At 32.0% G+C, this 19,372-nt stretch overlaps 3 protein-coding genes across 3 annotated transcripts; all 3 read left to right on the plus strand.

Moving 5' to 3' along the window:
• Positions 1–1,776: 1,776 nt before the first annotated feature.
• Positions 1,777–4,012, plus strand: LOC124938264 (ras-related protein RABF1). The gene is made up of 8 exons (XM_047478681.1): positions 1,777–1,977; positions 2,186–2,262; positions 2,499–2,582; positions 2,702–2,796; positions 2,879–2,984; positions 3,594–3,683; positions 3,778–3,864; positions 3,964–4,012. Exons 1-8 carry the CDS (start codon positions 1,953–1,955, stop codon positions 4,009–4,011), a joined length of 612 nt encoding a protein of 203 aa, XP_047334637.1. The 5' UTR covers positions 1,777–1,952; the 3' UTR covers position 4,012.
• Positions 4,013–8,734: 4,722 nt separating this feature from the next.
• On the plus strand, positions 8,735–11,742 carry LOC124940638 (putative ribosomal large subunit pseudouridine synthase SVR1, chloroplastic). Its single transcript, XM_047481161.1, has 10 exons — positions 8,735–9,307; positions 9,387–9,466; positions 9,548–9,648; positions 9,729–9,801; positions 9,871–9,964; positions 10,204–10,252; positions 10,581–10,731; positions 10,932–10,988; positions 11,413–11,468; positions 11,536–11,742. Exons 1-10 carry the CDS (start codon positions 8,812–8,814, stop codon positions 11,600–11,602), a joined length of 1,224 nt encoding a protein of 407 aa, XP_047337117.1. The 5' UTR covers positions 8,735–8,811; the 3' UTR covers positions 11,603–11,742.
• Positions 11,743–17,092: 5,350 nt separating this feature from the next.
• LOC124940636 (NAC domain containing protein 50-like) lies at positions 17,093–19,132 on the plus strand. The gene is made up of 4 exons (XM_047481160.1): positions 17,093–17,349; positions 17,486–17,691; positions 17,774–18,051; positions 18,145–19,132. Exons 2-4 carry the CDS (start codon positions 17,493–17,495, stop codon positions 18,955–18,957), a joined length of 1,290 nt encoding a protein of 429 aa, XP_047337116.1. The 5' UTR covers positions 17,093–17,349; positions 17,486–17,492; the 3' UTR covers positions 18,958–19,132.
• The last annotated feature ends 240 nt before the right edge of the window (positions 19,133–19,372 follow it).

Consider the following 19,372-nt stretch of genomic DNA (forward strand, 5'->3'; position numbering starts at 1 on the left):
TCCAATATTTTTAAAAATATAAATATTTTTATTTAAATATATATATATATATATATATATATATTATTTAGTTTTTTTTATTAATTAAAACTTATTACACATTATATGTCTTATATTATCCTCATGAATGATGGCGGAGAATCTGCTGTCCCTCCCGGGTCATTCTTCAAAACTAATTTTGTAGGATGACTTGATCTTTAGATTTAAAACATCTAAAGGAGTCCATCATCTACCCATAAATATACTTTAAGAAAATTATTCCAAGGTGAAAAGAAAAAAAATAGTAAATAAAAAACTGAAGCCCATCATTATTTAATCAAATTTATTTTTGATATATATATATATATATATATATATATATATATTTAAATGGATAATAATAATAAAGTTGAAAGTAATATTTTTAGTTGACTATAATTTTGTTAGTAAATAAAATAAAATTTTGTTTTGAATATGATAATAATAGTGTATATAATTTTATTTTAGGTCTAATATGAATAACTTATTAATATTTGAGTTGATATTGTATTTTATTCGGTCCGGTATTCTGTTTAGTCGAATCGATTTTTTCGTTTCAAATCTTTATAGTCCGAATAACCATCGTTGGTGGATCGTTGTTGTGCATGTCATCCGATTGTGTTGATAATCATTTTTCGAGTCCGTGTTTGTCCCTTTTTTAGCATCAAATGAGATGAAATAATTGAATTTGGAGTTATTTGTCATTTTTTTTTATAAAAAGTTATTTGATTTGATCTTTTTATATGGAACACCTATTACATGTATCTTCTCATGATTTGAATGGATTTCTCACTACTTCGGTCATATATGTAGATAGTTCATTTTCATTTGGAATGATTTTTTTCGACATTGTTTATCAACTCTCGGTTAAAAATAATTTTAACTGTCGTTCAGAATTTTTTGTAGATATTTTTTTTGTTCATTCGGCTTACTCTAATTTAACAATTATCGTTCAAAAACTCAAATGAGTTCGTATTTAGAGAAATCCTTAACCAATCATTTGATGTTGGATCTTTCTATTGAGAGTTTTTTTTTAATTATTTATAAAACTAGCATGTATCTTGTGCATTTGCACGAGTAATAATATAAAAAACTAAGAAAAAATATTACGATAAAATGTGCTAGCATTTTTAATTTTATTTTTAACCATTTTAAGTGTATGAACGGGTCAACTCATAATCCAACTCAAGTATCTAATTACTCTCACATTGCAGAACGATCTCTAAAACAATTGATACAGTTTGATTTCTCAACTCATTTAGTTTGACCTCTAGAGTCCACTTTTTCTCCATACTACGAGTGAAAGAAAAATGTAAAGACTACCATTAAAGTTGTTCAAACGAGACTTACTATATATCCATATGAATTATGTCATCTATCTCTATAAATATGACAGAATTATTTCATTATTGCTTACTAATAATAGTGAAATCTATAACGCATAGTTAAAAAAGAAGTATGACTAATTAAAAACTATTGATAAATCGCAACGTTCATCAAATTTAGTGTTAAATTTAAAATATAAAGTATTATTAGCCTAGTTGGTTAAAGGGTTATACTTGTTTAATTATGTTAGATTATTATTATTATTATTATTATTATTATTATTATTATTATTATTATTATTATTATTATTATTATTATATAATATTTAGATCATTAATTATTAATTTTAAATTAATTTTTTATAAATAAAATATAATATATATAAATAAAATGAATAAAAAGATGTTAATAATGGTGACAACGGATATAACCAAATTGCACATCATCTTCTTCTTCCTGAACACGGATCAAAGAATCTTCCTTCACCTTGGACGACTCTCGTCGTCCCTTTTTCTCTTCTCTTCTCTGCTCTAATCATCGATCAAATTATTATTGTTTATTAGGCAGACCAGAGATTACTGTTAATTTCGGGGATTCTCGCCGCTGAAATGGGCTGTTCCTCCTCTCTTCCAGGTAAAACCCTACAAAAAAATTTTAACTTTTCTCTTTTTCGGTCGGAGATATATTAGAGAAAGAGCTTTGTGCCAGGATAATCAATCAATCAATCAATTTTCTTTTTTCTCAAGTTGGATTTTCTCCTATTTTAGCTCAAGAAGAAGATTGAATCTGACTACCAATTAATCTAATTATGTGACGATTAACTGAGATCTTGCTTTTTTAGATAGGTCTGCGGGTAGATCAGCTGGACTGAATACGGAAAATGGCGGAGGGCATGACCCGAAAAACCTTAGGGTGAAGGTAATTAATTTCCTTTCATTTTGATGGGTTCTGAACAACTTTGGTGAATGAAGGGTCGTGTTTCTTGGAAAACCTAGAAAATTTATGGGTAAAGCAGTGTAGAAACTTCATTTTTAACTGAAGAAAATTGGGTTGAAGAAATAAATACCTGTTCTGCATTAATAACATGGAAAAGAGAAAGGCAATAAGAATAGCTAGAAAGCACCTGTTCTTATATCTTCCATCAATGTTTGCAGCTTGTACTATTAGGAGATTCAGGTGTTGGGAAAAGCTGCATTGTTCTTCGTTTTGTTCGTGGTCAATTTGATCCAACTTCAAAGGTATTCTTAGTTAGTGGATTTACGTCTTCCTAGATTTGGCGGACTAATGCTCTTTCAGGGATAATTTTGGTTTACATTTTGTATACCGATGGATGGTCACCATTTACTCATGATTTCAGGTGACCGTTGGGGCTTCATTCCTCTCTCAAACGATTGCCTTGCAAGATTCTACCACGGTTAAATTTGAAATATGGGATACAGCCGGGCAAGAGAGGTAAGCTAGTTTCTTATTTTCCTTGAAATGTGGAATGAAGACATATTCTTAAGTTTGCATCGTTCTGAATATTTATTGACAGGTATGCTGCATTAGCGCCACTGTATTACAGAGGTGCTGGAATTGCGGTTATCGCCTATGACATAACTAGTGCTGAATCATTTACCAAGGCACAATACTGGGTCAAGGTATGGTATTAATCATTAAAGTATCATTCTCTATAGTGTTTTCACATGGAGAAAATGTTATACACGAAGAAAATCCTAGAAATTGATTTGTTCATTTTTACTAACAAAATAAGATAATAACATATCTATCCTTACTAATTTATAGTATAAAATTAGAATGATTGCACATTTTCTATGAACTTTCTGATCAATAAAAGGACATTTGATAAGCATATACATACATGAGCTTTCCAAAAGGGGAAAATATGACACTCTTTTCTCTTAGCTTATAGATGCCACCATTATACGCATTTGAGTTAGGTCGATGGTGTTAACAGCAATTTTCTAACATAATCAGTTTTCCTTTTGGGGATATAGTTTTTCCCATTGGAACCGCCTTGTTTCTTGCTTTCTGAGCTCCAACAAGGAATTCAGAGAGCAGTATCAGTTTAGTTTTTGAAAATTAATCAGGAAATACCAAGAACAACCTATTTAGTTATGCAAGAAGTAAAACATTTGCTAGAGACACTGCATCACTTCGGCTTTTTGTTGTTGTTGAATGATTGGGAATTCACTGGCTTCCTTCCATTGGTTTTCCATGTCTGACTAGTTCTTACTATAATACTACAGGAACTGCAGAAACATGGGAGCCCTGACATTGTTATGGCTTTGGTTGGAAATAAGGCTGATCTCCAAGATAAAAGAAAAGTTCCTATCCAAGTTAGTCAATCCATCTTTTTTCTTCTAAAACAGTAAAAAATGATTTGCATTTTGTTTCATGTTCAATGGTTTTATTGTTGTTTTTTCACCTCAGGATGGCATTGATTATGCTGAAAAGAATGGTATGTTCTTCATAGAGACATCTGCAAAAACTGCTGATAATATTAACCAGCTGTTTGAGGTATCTTTAATTTTGGTGTTTACCTTCCTTTTCAATTCCTTCTAACATCAATTGCTGTGTTACCATGATATGCTTTAATATGTTTTTCGTTTTCCACAGGAAATTGGTAAAAGGCTGCCTCGGTCGCCCCCATCAAGCAACACATAATCATAAAAAAAACAACAATATATTCCTTAAGACTCGCTCGATGTTGTATATTATGATGTATTGCAGCTCTTTTCATCTCCTGAATTGGATTAATATTTCTCTTTGTTCTGGAAAACAAATATATCTAATAGTTCACTATAGATATACTACTATGTACTCAGCATGATGTTGAATGTAATGTTCTGTGCACTGTCAAATTTATTGTTGGCCTGTTTCAACATGAAATATCTATACAAACACTATCAAGGAATTGTATTAGGTTTAAGTTCCCCTACTTTTATTTATCCAAATCTTTTCAAATGAGTAATAGACTTGTATTAGTTGTATAGTTTTTAAGAAATGTTTTTTTTATAAAATTAAATATTGGTCTTCTTAGTTAGGACTTCTATCAAGATTATAGAAAAATAAATTGGTCTCTTTAACTTAATGTATAAATATAAAAGTATTAATTTATATATAAAAAAAACAATTTTATTTTATAAAAAGATGTGCAAGAAAATTTGAATTCAAATTGAAAATTAAATTTTAGAATTTTGATATTGAGCTTTAATTATTATTATTATTATTATTATTATTATTATTATATATATATATATATATATATATATATATATATATTATAGAAAGAATAACTTATTATTATTATTTTTTTTTAATAAACTAATATATTATATTTTACGTCGAAAAATTATAATAAATATGTTTAGGGTATTTGTAGTCTATTTTCTTTAGGGTAACATTACCTGGGTTCGGGCATTAAAGATGATACGACCAAGTAATATATAATCAATGTGTCTCGGGAAAGCATTCTTGAATCCCTTAAAAATAAAGTGTCATGTAAGTCATTTCTAAAGTCCTAACTAAAGGGGAAATTTGACTAAATAACCTCAAAGATGAGGTTATTTGAGCTGGTGGTAAATTATTAATTAAATTGCGCTCGTGGTCTTTTTATTTTTTTTTGACGAAATTGCCCTTGTAGCGAAACGCTAAGGGACTTAGCGTTTCGCTAAGTGGTAAGGTGTGAAATGTCCAGATTACCCTTACTATTTAATATATTCCAGTCTATTTTTTTTCATTTCTTTTTTTCTTCTTCTCTCTCTTCCCGCTCTTCTCCTCCTTCTCTCTAAGTTGGGCGGCGGCAATCGGCGGCGACGGCGAAATCCACGACGATAAGCTCCACGACGAGCACAAGCACGATTCCACTTGGTACGTTTATCCTATTATACTTCAAGTTTATTATTGATGTTTGGTTTATGCATCTTCGAATCTGTTGTTTAGGGTTTACTTTCCGTTTCGCTAAGTGCTTAGCGTTTCGTTAAGTGCTTAGCGTTTCGCTAAGTGCTTAGCGTTTCGCTAAGTGCTTAACATTTCGAAATGGATATATTGAACCATATTTTTTTTTATTATTATTATTATTATGCATTGTTAAGCTATCTAGAGATTTTCCTATCTCTTTTTGAAGATTATACATAATACAAAGGATATGTTAAGCATTTTCAACCATTTAGATAATTTTGGACAAAGTCTGCCTGTTTAAAGTACATAGATATATTTTCTTATGGTGTATATTGGAGATCATTATGTATTTAGATAATCAATAAACGGAAATAATAGCAGTAGTAGATAGATAAATGATAGATAATCTTGGACAAAGTCTGTCTGATCTTTTGCTCCCTATGTATGTACAATTTCATCAATCCCTTTACATTTTATTTGTTGTTAACTGTTTGATTTATAGAAAGAGTTAAGAGCAGTAGTAGATAGATAGATGATAGATTATTAACATTGTTGAGAATGAATTTAACTGAACTGCATGCAGCACTAAAGGTCCAGCAGTGGTAGGATGGGATAGGTGGTTTCAAGGAGCTCATAACTCACGAGGAGGACGCAAGCGCTGGATTTGAGGTAATCTTCTTCTACTTCTTCCCCAATCCCCGTCAAGACATGGAGAAGAAACATATACATCATCCAGACAGGGGAGATTGAAGGAAGATAATTTGTTGTAATTTTTGAATATAGCTAGAGAGAAAGAAAGAAAGAGAGGTGGGATGTTGATGAAGTTGGTGTTTTTTGGCTTTGTAATTTTGGTTATTGTTATTGTAATTCTGTCATTGTTATAATTGCCATTGGTTACTAATGAATTTGATCACAATTCTCTTTTTTTTACTTATTTTGTTTGTTTGTATATGTTCAAGTTTGGCTGCAATAATAGATGATGTTCTCTGCAAATAAATCAGATAATATTGTCATTACAGATAATGACTTGTTTCTTCTTTACATCCATTTCGATGAAACATTGATTGTAAAACACATTTCTTAATATGTTTGCTATAACGAGTTGTCTAGTTATTTCATCAACCAGCAGTCTCATCATTCATTATATTTGGTTTGTCTAACATTTGTATATGTTTTTGCCACCAAATTTTATATTATTGATCAATTTTTTTCAGGCTATCATTATCTTACACTTATTAAATAATATTTTTTTGAATATGATGTTATTAAATTAGAACAAAGCATAAATGTTTTGAAAGAATATGATGGAATTAAAAAATGTTGATCTCCTCTAAGAGGAAACAAAAATAGAAGCGAAAAAAAACACAATAGACTTTCCAATAAATGTTCTTTTGGAGTTTCATTGAGGCTGACGACATCTTGTTCCTAACTGTTGTTGCTACCTGCATTGTGGGGTCTTCCGTTGTTGGTAAACGAAACACGACTCTATGAACCCGAGAAAAGGACCAAAGCTTTTTGTAGTGCTAACAGGAGCCCCGAAGCTTTTTGTAGTGTTAGCAAGAGCAAAGATTATTTGTTTATTTGTATCAATTATTGTAAATATGTACTTCACTAATAAACTATAAATACCTTTATTAGGGTACCTCTTGAGCTTGATTATATTGGTCTCGAGGTACTTTTAGTATATTTCTTCACGGGTAACGATACTTGTATCAAAACCGACCCGATAGTAGGAATAAAGTGTCACGAAGAGTACCTCTTGAATCTTAAAGAGATCGCAACGACTAAATCCCCATCATAAAATCACAGTTAATATAGTGATATATTTGTGGTTTGTTTTGGATATTTATAGTCTATTTTCTCACGTCTTACAATAACTAATATACTTTTTAAGAGTAAACTCTAGAATTTGTTTTTAATCATATACAAAAACAATCAAAATAAAAAGATGATGAATGCCAAAAATACTGAAAAAATGAACATTATATATTAATGTCACAAAAAGCACACAAGTTAAAACAATTATATCTACATAGCCAAGTTTAGTTTAGTTCTCTCTAGCAACCTTATAAAAAGAAAGAACATTACTGTATTTGCTGCAACAAACAGCAAAACATCGTCATCATCTTAATCTTAAGTAGCATTCACACACACATAACTAATAATAATAATAATACATCATTCCATCCATCCCGATCTAAACAAAGAGTCTTCATCATAAAGGCAACAATAAGTCGCAAAGCTCAGTATATGTACTCATGGGAGTGATGATCTTCAAAAAATGGATTATAACTATTGCTCCTCATCTTTGACTCCTTATCAGTCTACACCATATGCAAAAGATTTCAGTGAAATTTTTAATTAGTTGCATAAAACATTTTTTCATACCCTTATACGAACAAGGTCTAAAAAAGAAACAAAAGGTAAGCACTTAGCGAAACGGTAAGCACTTAGCGAAACGGTAAGCACTTAGCGAAACGGTAAGCACTTAGCGAAACGATAAGCACTTAGCGAAACGGTAAGCACTTAGAGAAACGATAAGCACTTAGCGAAACGGTAAACACTTAGCGAATCTTCCCTGAAACAGAACCAACATGAACCAAATAAGAACAGATTAAATCGAAGGGTTTGAAATGAAGATAAGATAATGGAAACATGAACATAAATCGAATTAGGTTAAGGTTTGAAATGAAGATCTTCTTCTCCTTTTTTCTTCGACCTTCAAATCCTTCAAATCCTTCACCTGCATGCAAAATAAGTTTAGGGTTAGGGTTTGAAATGAAGATCGTGTAAATAAAAACATAAATCGATTTAGGTTAGGGTTTGAAATCAAGATCATGTAAGCTATGTCGCCTCCGTCGCCGTAGCCGCCGCCTCCGTCGCCGCCGTCAAAGAAAGAACAAGAGAAGAGAGCGAAGAGAGAGAAAGAAAATGAAGGAAATGGAAAAATTTAAGTATTTATACTAAACCTAATCCACTTAGCGAAACGCTAAGTCCCTTAGCGTTTCGCTACAAGGGCAATTTCGTCAAAAATAAATAAAAAGACCACGAGCGCAATTTAATTAGTAATTTACCACCGGCTCAAATAACCTCATCTTTGAGGTTATTTAGTCAAATTTCCCAACTAAAGAGTCTTCTTCCCGCGAAAACAAAGTGTCACAAGGAAACACCTCTTGAATCTGCGCGAAAATAAAATATTAGGTAGATCACTTTTAAAGTTCTAAGTGTCCGATTGATTTCCGTAAAATCAAAGTTACGCGAGTAACGTGAGTTACCTTTAAAGTCTTAACCGGGAGCGTGGGTTGTATTAAGTACCGGGAAGTCTAAAGTCTGAAACTAGTACTACGAATTATAATGATATCAAAATTTATTCGGAGTATTTATAGTTTATTTTCTCACAAATCATTTATAAAAAAATAAACTTGGTAAAGTGTAATATTAATATATATTTTAGATAATTGAATACATTTTTCATTTAAACCATATAGGCACAAGAAAGACCATAACCCAAAACTTCATCCCTCCCATCTTCCTTAACATCATCCTCCTCCTCCTTCATTGGAGATGGCGGCAGCTGCTGCGGTTTCCGCTGCACTCTCCACTCTCCACCATTTTAGTCTGTCCAATCTCACACGTACCCGCTGTCACTTCCGTACACTTAACCTTTCTTTCTCCATCTCCGCCTCCTCTTCCTCCTCCTCCACCTCTCCTCGTACTGAATTCAACATCACCTTCGCTCCAGACAAACCCAAACCCAATCCTTCTACCTTAACAAACGAGACATCCGATGAGAACGACCTCCGCGGTCAGATGTTCATCCCATGGATCACTCGCGACGAGAACGGCAATCTTAGTATGCAGACCAGTCCTCCGGCTCATCTTCTCCATGCCTTGGCACATGCCAAGACTCAATCTACTAAGAAGAAGAAGAAACCCGAAACCTCAAAGAAACAAGCTGCATCGATAGAGCCAAAACATTCAAAAGCTGCACGGCGATTTTATAATGAAAATTTCAGAGATCCACCTCAAAGACTCAGTAAAGTTCTCGCTGCTGCTGGAGGTAGTAGTAGTAGATACATTTACTACCCATTTATTGAATTTGGCATTTTATATATGCTTGATATGGTTTTTGTTTACAGTGGCATCAAGGAGGAGCAGTGAAGAACTTGTTTTTGAAGGCAAGGTTACTGTTAACGGGTCTGTCTGCAATACACCCCAGGTCAATTTCTATCTTTGTTAGATAGATTATCCTTAATCTGTTTGCTTGCATTACAATCTTGAAACGTCTTATTATTGGCAGACCAAAGTTGATCCAGCAAGGGATATGATTTATGTTAATGGAAACCGTCTCCCAAAGAAGCTGCCTCCGAAAGTCTATCTTGCTTTAAACAAGCCTAAAGGGTATTATCTCTATTCTCTAATCATATGTTCTCTTGAGAAGTAATAATTACCAAACCATGAAGCTAGGGTTTCTTTTACAGGTATATATGCTCTGCAGGGGAAAAGGAAACTAAATCTGCTCTATCCTTGTTTGATGATTACTTGAAGACTTGGGTATGTTTATTGGTTAGTTTTCTTTGATCAAAGTAAGCTTTATCATTTTAAAAATGTGTCTTTTTACAGGACAAGAGAAATCCTGGGCAACCTAAACCAAGACTTTTCACTGTTGGACGGCTTGATGTTGCCACAAGTGGATTGATCATAGTGACAAATGATGGCATGTTAAATACCCCTTTTATTTAATTTGTTGCTAATTCAAGAGTAATTGTTTCTTTCATATTTCGGTATTGATTATTCTTAGCTCAAGGCCTCAAGTTTAATTTCTACTAAAAATGCTCTATTATTGAAAGGGGTTATGACTGTGGGGTTTATGCTAGCCAACCCCGGGAATAAACCCGTGTCAGAAAAAAAAACTCTCTCGTGCTAGATTTTACTAACTGTTCCGTGGAATTTCAGGTGAATTTGCTCAAAATATTTCACATCCTTCGGCTAACTTATCCAAGGAGTAAGTTTCTTTACTAACTAAATTATTGCACTGCATTATTCTTGCTCTTATCATTTTGGTGAATGTCAGTCTATCTGCTCATAGTCTCTGATTAGGATAAGATTGGCAACATAACATCTTATGATCAGATTTATAGAAATGAAAACTCTTTTTTTTTAGATTAGGGTTTCTGTTCTTGGGGGAGGTTAGCACATTGTTGCACCTATCTAAAAGAAAACCATTAGTAATATAAAATTCATAAGATTATTTTTCCCTTGATAAATAAATGTTATTGCCATCAATGGTGGTGCACTGTAAAATTGTAACGAGTTTCGTAATAATGATGCAGGTATATTGCAACCATAGAGGGTACAGTCAATAAGCGACATCTAGTTACGATATCTGAGGGAACCATGATTGATGGTGTTCAGTGCACACCAGATGCCGTGGAGCTACTGCCTCAACAACCAGAATTAAAAAGACCTCGTATACGTGTTGTGGTAATAAAAACTTTTTCTCCAGAGAAATCATCTAATGTCATTTTGATTGATTGATCCTTTTTTCCTTCACATTCTCTGCATAAAATTCACAGGATGACGTGCAAATGCTCGCTGAAGTTTTTTAATCAATTGTAGAATTGTACCATATATTTGACCTGATTTTCAATTATACACAGATTTCTTACAAGTGAATCATGCAGGTTCATGAAGGAAGGAACCATGAAGTGCGTGAACTTGTAAAGAATGCTGGTCTTGAGGTTAGACCCCAGCTTATGAATGTCTCAAAATAGTTTAGAAATCGAATGGACATGATTTTTCTTATACGACGAGGGAAATCATAGGATTAAAATTTCAAGGTTAACCGATTGCAGTTGGGATCCTCTATTACCAAAGGACCCTCTCAAAGGGAGGGGTAAAAATGTAATATATATATATTTGTTTTTTATCATTACCCCTCCCTGTGAGAGGGTACAGGGGCCTTTGGTAACCGAGGATCCCAAGTGAACCGATTGAAACTTAAAAAAAAAAGATATAGGTTCAATTCCAACGAAATTATAATTCCTTGGACCCCTAACATTAATTTGAATTCCACCTGAACCAATAATAGCCTTAATGTTTGCGTTTTTAGGTTAATGGTATCTTGATGATCAGTTTGTTTGTTTGTTTTGTCGTTTGATTCAGATTTATTCGCTAAAGAGAATACGAATAGGCGGTTTCAGGCTTCCAGCTGATTTATCGTAAGTATTTGACTTCCTGATGATACAAATCTTTGTTTTTCTTCTAAATTTGAATTATTGGGTGCAGGCTTGGGAAGTATATAGAACTAAAACAATCCAATTTGAATGCTCTTGGCTGGAAAAGAGATAAATAATGCATCTTTTTTCATCTCTGTTTCATCCACATGTACAATTAGGTACCAAAATATTAGAGTTTTCAATTTAATTTTGTACCAAACAAACATATTAATATTATTAATATTATTATTGTTCATACAACCGTGCATGTTTATCACATGGGTGGGTCTAGGTTTGCTTGATATAAGAAATATAATTGGGATGAATTTCTTTGAAAAATTATTTATATATTTTTCTTGATGATACCATTACTTTTATTTTTATCATGGAGTGCAAGAAATTAGGCTTTCTTTTCTTGACTTTTACGTTTTAAGTAACTTAAAATGTGAAGAAAGGTTGTGATTTGTTTATATCCTTCTTGGTTACAAGGAATCACAAATTAATTAGTAATAATAATAATAATAATAATAATGTGTATCTTTTTTGACTAATCAAATATCAAAAGATGCCAAAAGTTTTAGACTTTTGAGCTGTATTTGTAGACAAATGAAATTGTTAGATGTTGACTCTATTTTATTTTAAATAGTTTAATATTTATATGTTAATCATGATTAACCATAATTTTATTTGTTACATAAGATTTTTATTTATTTATTAAATCATGATTTATTATATATTTAAAGTTAACCCATCCACTTCAATCATGAAGTTGATGACTTAATGCTTTAAAATATAGAAGGAAGAAGATGTTTTTATTATAAGTACCTAAATTTGAGACTTTCATTTTTGTATGTAATTATTTTTTACTTAAGCTAGCCTCATTCAATTACACTTAAAATTAAATTAATACAATCTAATTATAATAAGAAAACCCTAAAGGAAAAAAAAAAATTAAATTTCCATGTAATGATCTTGGTCTGATATTTTTTTTTTAAAAAAGAACTCTTTAGAATGATTTAAATATCCCACTAATATTATGAATAAGGATGGTAATGGTAAGTACAAAGAAGCAACACTTAATAATTTGAACCTTAACTAACTATTATTTATTGTTTACCCACTTAATTAATAATGGCCTTATTAAATTAATTGGATACATTTAAATCTCATCATTATTCAAATGATTAAAATATATATATTAAAAATATATATATATATATATATATATATATATATATATATATTTGGTTAGAATTTAAAATAATATATTTATAAGATATTATCTCGATAATATAATATTATTTTTTTATACATTATTATAATATCTATATAATAATCATATATAATCTTTTCAGAATAACATTCAAGAAAATATTTATATATTCTAATATTGTATTAGAGCTAAAGTTTTGTTCTTGAACTAAAAAGTTTGATCTTGTCTCCATTAAAGTTATTAATAAAAAAAAAGGTGGATACCAACCCTAAGTTCTTGAGTTCGAGCCCGTCAGACGGCAAGTTATGTGTCTGGTTAAATATTAAGTGTGTTTGCGGGCTACCTACTTAATCCGTTGTCCAATTTTTTTTCCAAAAAAAAAAGTCATTGATAAAAAACTCTAATAATGCTCTAATAATTATTATTATATTTTTTTTTCTTCCAAATAATTCTATGTTCTTATTTTTTTTCGGTAATCATATTCTCTGAATTTGTTTTCCGTTTTTGTTTTATTTCAGTAATCAATACTCATATTTTTATTGGTCTTAATTCAATCCTATGTGATTCTTTACTAGTTATTTAATCAACACAATGTCATTCTTTTATCATGAAGAATTTTCTTTTCAGGTATTGTTTCACCCAACATTATATGCCCCTGAGATTTTACCTTCTTCGTTGATTTTTTATTAGGCAACACACTGTTATCCCGTCGTTGGATGGAACTCGAGAATCACGAGTAACTTCGGAGTTTATTCGGTTGTTGTTTCATTCTAACATTTAATGCTCATGAGATTCTACTTCTTTTTTTTTTGTTAATTTATCAGTCAAAACATTGTCATCCTGTAATTAGATGGAACTCACGAGTGTATGAAATTTGAAAAACACATCAATATTTCACAATTTCATCTTCAACCTCAAGTTGTTTAACAGTTTTTCATCTTAATTTTGAGTAGGATGTTAGAATATAAGATAATATATTTGTAAGATATTATTTTAATATTATAAATTGTGATAATATCAATATTACATTATTTTATTATATAATTTTCTTATATGTTGATTATAATGTTTATATGATAGACATAATTTATGTAACCAGAATAACATTAAATAAAATATTTCTATAATTTAAACGTTTTAAAATACGTGATTCGATCAACCGTTTTGATATTTTTCTTTAATGCGGTTATATTTTGAATCGGTCAAAATTCGGTCCGATCGGATGATTCAACCGAAAATCGAAACTGAGATTAGCCAAATACTTTCCCTTTTCATTCTTTCCTATACCTAAATTTCAATCAGATTCTTGAGATATTTTTCTTTTCCATTTCATTTGAATTTTAATCAGATTTTGAAAGATTAAACGTTGTCTTTCGAGAAAGCAAAAATTTGTTCCATTCGGAGTTTGTTTTACCCTCGAAGTGTCGTGTACATTATCGTGTACTCCTCATCTTGTTTGGTTACTCTCGAGCCTCGTTAGAAAGATTATAAATTGATGGTGGAAAGATAGAAGTCTTCAGGTTTGAAAATTCGAATTCAACCATCATTTTTCACTTGAACTGCAGTATATCGCAACACGTAGATTGTGGAACTAACTTTGAATATCTATTATTGGCTAGGGCTATGCGCCTATTTGCTTAGGGTTGATATTTATACTCTACAATTATATATGCGGATTCAAGTATTAAGTTTCATGCTTGAATTTCTCTGTTTTGAATTCGGATTAATAGAATTTCCTACAGTTACTCAGCTATTTAATTTATTTAATTTAGATGTAACTTGATTTGATTCAAATGTTTTTGACAATTATTGGTTGTGGCCTTTGGAATTGTGTAAATCATTAGCTTTTAGTCTTTGAATGGATTAGGCCTTGTTTAATATTTAACGTTTTATTTTGAAGTAACTCAATTCTTACATATACTTGGGTACGACTTTCTATTTGACTGAAAAGTCATTTTGAACCAAAATTTTACTTGAGAAAGTTGTTTGTGAGAGATTCGAAATCTTGAAATTGACCTTAAAATGTTTATGGGTGATTTGTAATGTATATAAAGAAATGGATTAAATTTTTTTGTTTTCTAAATAATTTGAGGAGGAAGAGGATGGGAAAGTATAATGTCTAGTGACAAAATTACTGAAGTTCTACCAGTTGGATCAGTCGGACCGGAATTCGCCAAAACATTCGGGTCGATGCCCAAAATGGTTTTTAAAACAATGATAATAGGTCCTAAGCTTTTAAAGTTACAAAATAGTCTATCTTGTTTATTAACACAAATTTAATATTGAAAAACTATATTGTTTTTTAAATTTTGACCAAAGTACTAATTCACTCTAAAAAAATACTATGATGTGTCCCAATCTTTTATTTGTGATTTTACTCTGTCTATTTGTTTAAGATTCATTATCAGCATGACATGTTAAGAAGATTATATGAAAACAATAAAATTTATTTGAAAAATGTTTGATATCAAAATGGATAATTGAAAAGATATTCTATTCTGACATAATTATTGGTTTGAGAATTATTTTATTATTCATAAGACAAATACTTTTATAATATAAAAATGCAAGGAAGCAACATTACATACAAAATCACGAAAAATCAAGTTTCTTAAAAAAATACCAAAAAAATATCTGAAGAAATAAGTCTGAAACGAATCAACAAAATTGACTAGAGTGGGCAATTGATAGTGGTATAATTATGAATATAAATCTTTATTATCACAATAGACATTAAACATTAAATGTTATAGCTATTAAATCAAATTCATTTGTATTTAAAGTTGTTTTTGAATTTGGTCTATTTCAGTTGATTGTGGGGTAATGGTTGTCTTGCTACCTACCAAAACATTTTATTGGTCTCTCTATGATCATTTAATAAAATGACATTGGTTTTCAAAATAAAAATTAAACAACATTAATAAGATTGAAATAAATTTATCTTATTCCGGAGCAACGCATGGACTTACAAATTCAAATCCAAGCCTCCCACCACCTCCCACCACCTCCCATAACAGATCCCGACATGACCTTTATGTACTCGACTTACCTTACTGAATTTATACAATTCAATTCAAGCTTTTCAACATCTCATAAAGAACCCCGACATAAACTACTCTCTCATAATGGAGTTACACATTTTGGATGGAAGATATTAAACCTATTATGGACTTAACATGAACTATTATATGTCTATATCAAGTGAATTAGAATATGAGTTGTGTTTCCTTGTCTACTAACAACATAAATCTACCATGTCTTATTAGAGTTTAGTTTTTCGAACATAATTTCTTTTAACTATATTTTCAAATTCAAAATTTTTGCATCTATGTGTTTTTTAAATAGGAGAGATCACCTACTACGGATTATTTTATGTTCTCCATGTTCCTCCTCACAGGTAGGGACAAAACAGTCTATTTTTTTTTTTAAAAAAGGTCTGTTTTACCCCTCCTTGTGAGGGAACAAGGGAGCAGAGGATGATCCGTAGCAGATGATCTCTCCCCGTTTCTAAATGAATTCTTTAATTATATTTAAGATCGATATAAAAGGCAAGTTAGAATGGATATACGAACCCAAAATTAAGCCCAATTCTAATTAGGGTTATATAAATAGAATTCTTATGTGTTTTAAGTATCACTAATCCTAAATAGCTACCGCCTCTTTTTTCTCGAGACGACTCTTCTCTCTCGTCTTCCTTTTCAGCTCCGACTTGTCTTTCACATCCTCACAATGAGCTTTTGTGTAAGCTTGTTTCTATCGAGATATTATGTTGTCAAATTGGTTTCTATTTCCTTGATCTACGATTAAATTGAACATTTTCATTATGTAGGTCGGCTTACATTACTCTTCATTTATCGAGTTCACATCTTAGTGAAGCGTACCTTCCTCGATTTGCTAGCTACCCGTCGAGAGAATTCATTTTTGCATCTGTAAATCCATCACATCTTAAAACGTTTGTTTGCTTCTACATATTTAAGATTCCCGATTCAAGTAAGTGCACTTCTTCTTTTTTATTTGATTTAATGGTATTTGACTATTTGTTACACATATAGTGTCATTAAGCTATAGATGTTGGATGAGTTTTGTTTATGTCAATACAACATCATTTTTCATTTCCATTGTGATATTTTCTTGGCTGATTTAAAAAATGATTGCTAAATTAGTGGGGAGCAAACTTTTCTTTGGATGAGTATAATTTTGTTTAATTGGTGGTATTTTAATTGTTCTATTTATTCTATAATGTATGTTCTTTACATAAGAACCATTTGTAGCCAGTACTATCTTTACAAGTGGAATAGTAAAAAAACTTTGAGATAACATGATAGATTCTTGCCTCAAGTAGGGAAAGATAGTATAGAAGAAAAAAGTGTCTAAATATATATGCCAAAGAGAGACACATCAACCAAAAATTGTTTCTTTAAGTGAGTAAAGTATGGAAGATAAAACCCACTTCCATAAGACGGCTTGATTAGGAAAATTGAATTGATTTTCGTGACAAGCAAGCTTCTGAGCTTTCTTAACCGATGGGCAATCGATTGCTTTACTTGCAACCCTAAAGCTGACTGACCAACCCAACTTTATCATCATCGTCATCATCATCTCCTTCTTCTTCTTCTTCACTCTCTTCCTTTCTATCTATCTATCTATCTATCTATCCATCTATCTATCTGGGTTAGTCTTCAATACAATACAATACATTTCTCTGATTTCATGCTTCAGATTCATCAGCAAAGCTAATTAAATCAATTTCCCATCTGGGTTTCGTATCTAATTCATTTCTATGCTCTTGTGACGCTTTATAATCCAGGTTAATCATGGGCCACGATCTGGGTCTTGGCCAAAATCTCCCAGCGCCGCGTCCACCGACGTCTCTAGCACCTGGGTTTCGTTTCCATCCTACAGATGAAGAACTTGTTCAGTATTACCTTAAGCGTAAGGCATGCGCTAAACCATTCAGGTTCGAGGCCGTGACAGAAATCGATGTTTACAAATCTGAGCCATGGGAGCTTCAAGGTGGTTTTTAGTCTCTCCTTCTGCCTTGTATCAATATTAATCTCGGATTTCTTATTTATTGTTTAAATTGGAAAATGATTAGTTCATTCAAGGGTAAAGAATCGAGACCTAGAGTGGTATTTCTTCAGTCCTGTAGACAGGAAATATGGAAACGGATCTCGGTTGAATCGCGCAACTGGTAAAGGGTATTGGAAAGCAACGGGAAAAGATAGATGTGTTCGTCATAAAGGTGAAACGATTGGGATGAAGAAAACACTGGTTTTCCATAGTGGAAGAGCACCCGATGGAAAACGGACCAATTGGGTTATGCACGAGTACAGATTAGCAGATGAAGATGTGGAGAAACCTGGGCTAGTACAGGTTTGATTTGTTATGTTCTGTTCTGTTCTGTTTGGTTTTTATATGAATGAATTAGGGGATTCTGATGAAACTAAATTTTGTTTGTTTAATTAGGATGCATTTGTAGTGTGTAGAATCTTCCAGAAGAGTGGTTTAGGACCTCCTAATGGGGATCGTTATGCTCCCTTCATTGAAGAGGAATGGGATGATGAAGGCTTGACCTTGTTTGTTCCCGGAGGAGATGAAATGGGTAATGGAGATCATCCTGTTGAAGAAGAACAAGATGAAAATGAAGCGAATGATGAAACGAATGAGTATGAACATTCAATTGGGAATGTGAAGGCTCGTCCTCTTCTAGCTGAGTTGTTACCAAATGAGCGTACGAGAAATATACCCTTTGATTGCAAGAGGGAAAGAAGAGAAGAACAACATGAAGAAGAAGAAGATGATGATCCAGAACCAATTTCCTTGGGTGGGGGTGGAAGAAGGAGCAAAAGAGCGAAGAATGACGATCCAAACTTGAATGGTTCAGAAGAAGATTCGAATATCGTCCATGATCTTTGCATATCGACTAGGACTAATAATGCTAAAACGATGCCTTCTTCTGGATTTTTGGAGTTGCCATTGTTATTTGGAGGAGGAGGAGGAGGATCCAATAATAATAATATTGGGAGAAAAGAGAATAATAATAATGAAGAGGCAGTTGTGGTTCCTTTTCATCATGCATCTAATCTAGAGAAATGTGTTCCACCAGGGTATCTGAAATTCATCAGTAATCTGGAGAATGAGATCCTGAATGTTTCAATGGAAAGGGAGACTTTGAAGATCGAAGTGATGAGGGCACAAGCTATGATCAACGTTCTTCAATCGCGAATTGACCATCTCAGCATGGAAAACCAAGACCTGATCAGAAGGTTCGGTCGCTGAAATTCCCCTTCATCAATCCATCCTTGGATCAAGATCAAGGCAGAAGGTGTAATCTTTTTTCTTTTTCTTGTCTTTCTGCAAACTGGCTACTTTGATGTTGTATGTGAAGGATTCTTCTTGTTGAGTTTTGACTCCCTTTTGCATTAATTAGAATAATAACAAAATGTTTACTTTATTGTCTCTTTATTGTGCACTTGGAGTTTGGTTAGTTGACTCTTCTACTTAGGCCTTGTTTGCTTAAGAGTTTGTCCTAATCGAGTTGTTTGCCAAACATTGTTGGTCGGTTATCCGACAAAACTTAGAAGTGTCCTATAGGCAAATCTTCGGGTTTTGGATGTTTGGGAGATCGACAAACTCGGAAGTGATGCCCTATATGCAAATCTTGGCTTGGGGGTGTTTGGGATTTGCTACTCTT

Source organism: Impatiens glandulifera, chromosome 5 (assembly GCF_907164915.1).
Source record: "Impatiens glandulifera chromosome 5, dImpGla2.1, whole genome shotgun sequence".
Classification (NCBI taxonomy): Eukaryota; Viridiplantae; Streptophyta; class Magnoliopsida; order Ericales; family Balsaminaceae; genus Impatiens; species Impatiens glandulifera.

What these genes read in the sequence shown, in the direction of transcription:
- LOC124938264 (XM_047478681.1), top strand. Translation starts at nt 1,953, where the DNA reads ATGGGCTGTTCCTCCTCTCTTCCAG. An exon ending in CTGTTCCTCCTCTCTTCCAG is followed by an intron (nt 1,978 to 2,185) that starts GTAAAACCCTAC and finishes TTGCTTTTTTAG; the next exon opens with ATAGGTCTGCGGGTAGATCA. An exon ending in AAAGAAAAGTTCCTATCCAA is followed by an intron (nt 3,684 to 3,777) that starts GTTAGTCAATCC and finishes TTTTCACCTCAG; the next exon opens with GATGGCATTGATTATGCTGA.
- LOC124940638 (XM_047481161.1), top strand. Translation starts at nt 8,812, where the DNA reads ATGGCGGCAGCTGCTGCGGTTTCCGCTGCACTCTCCACTCTCCACCAT. An exon ending in GCTTTAAACAAGCCTAAAGG is followed by an intron (nt 9,649 to 9,728) that starts GTATTATCTCTA and finishes TTTCTTTTACAG; the next exon opens with GTATATATGCTCTGCAGGGG. An exon ending in TCGGCTAACTTATCCAAGGA is followed by an intron (nt 10,253 to 10,580) that starts GTAAGTTTCTTT and finishes ATAATGATGCAG; the next exon opens with GTATATTGCAACCATAGAGG.
- LOC124940636 (XM_047481160.1), top strand. Translation starts at nt 17,493, where the DNA reads ATGGGCCACGATCTGGGTCTTGGCCAAAATCTCCCAGCGCCGCGTCCA. An exon ending in TGAGCCATGGGAGCTTCAAG is followed by an intron (nt 17,692 to 17,773) that starts GTGGTTTTTAGT and finishes GAAAATGATTAG; the next exon opens with TTCATTCAAGGGTAAAGAAT. An exon ending in AGAAACCTGGGCTAGTACAG is followed by an intron (nt 18,052 to 18,144) that starts GTTTGATTTGTT and finishes TTGTTTAATTAG; the next exon opens with GATGCATTTGTAGTGTGTAG.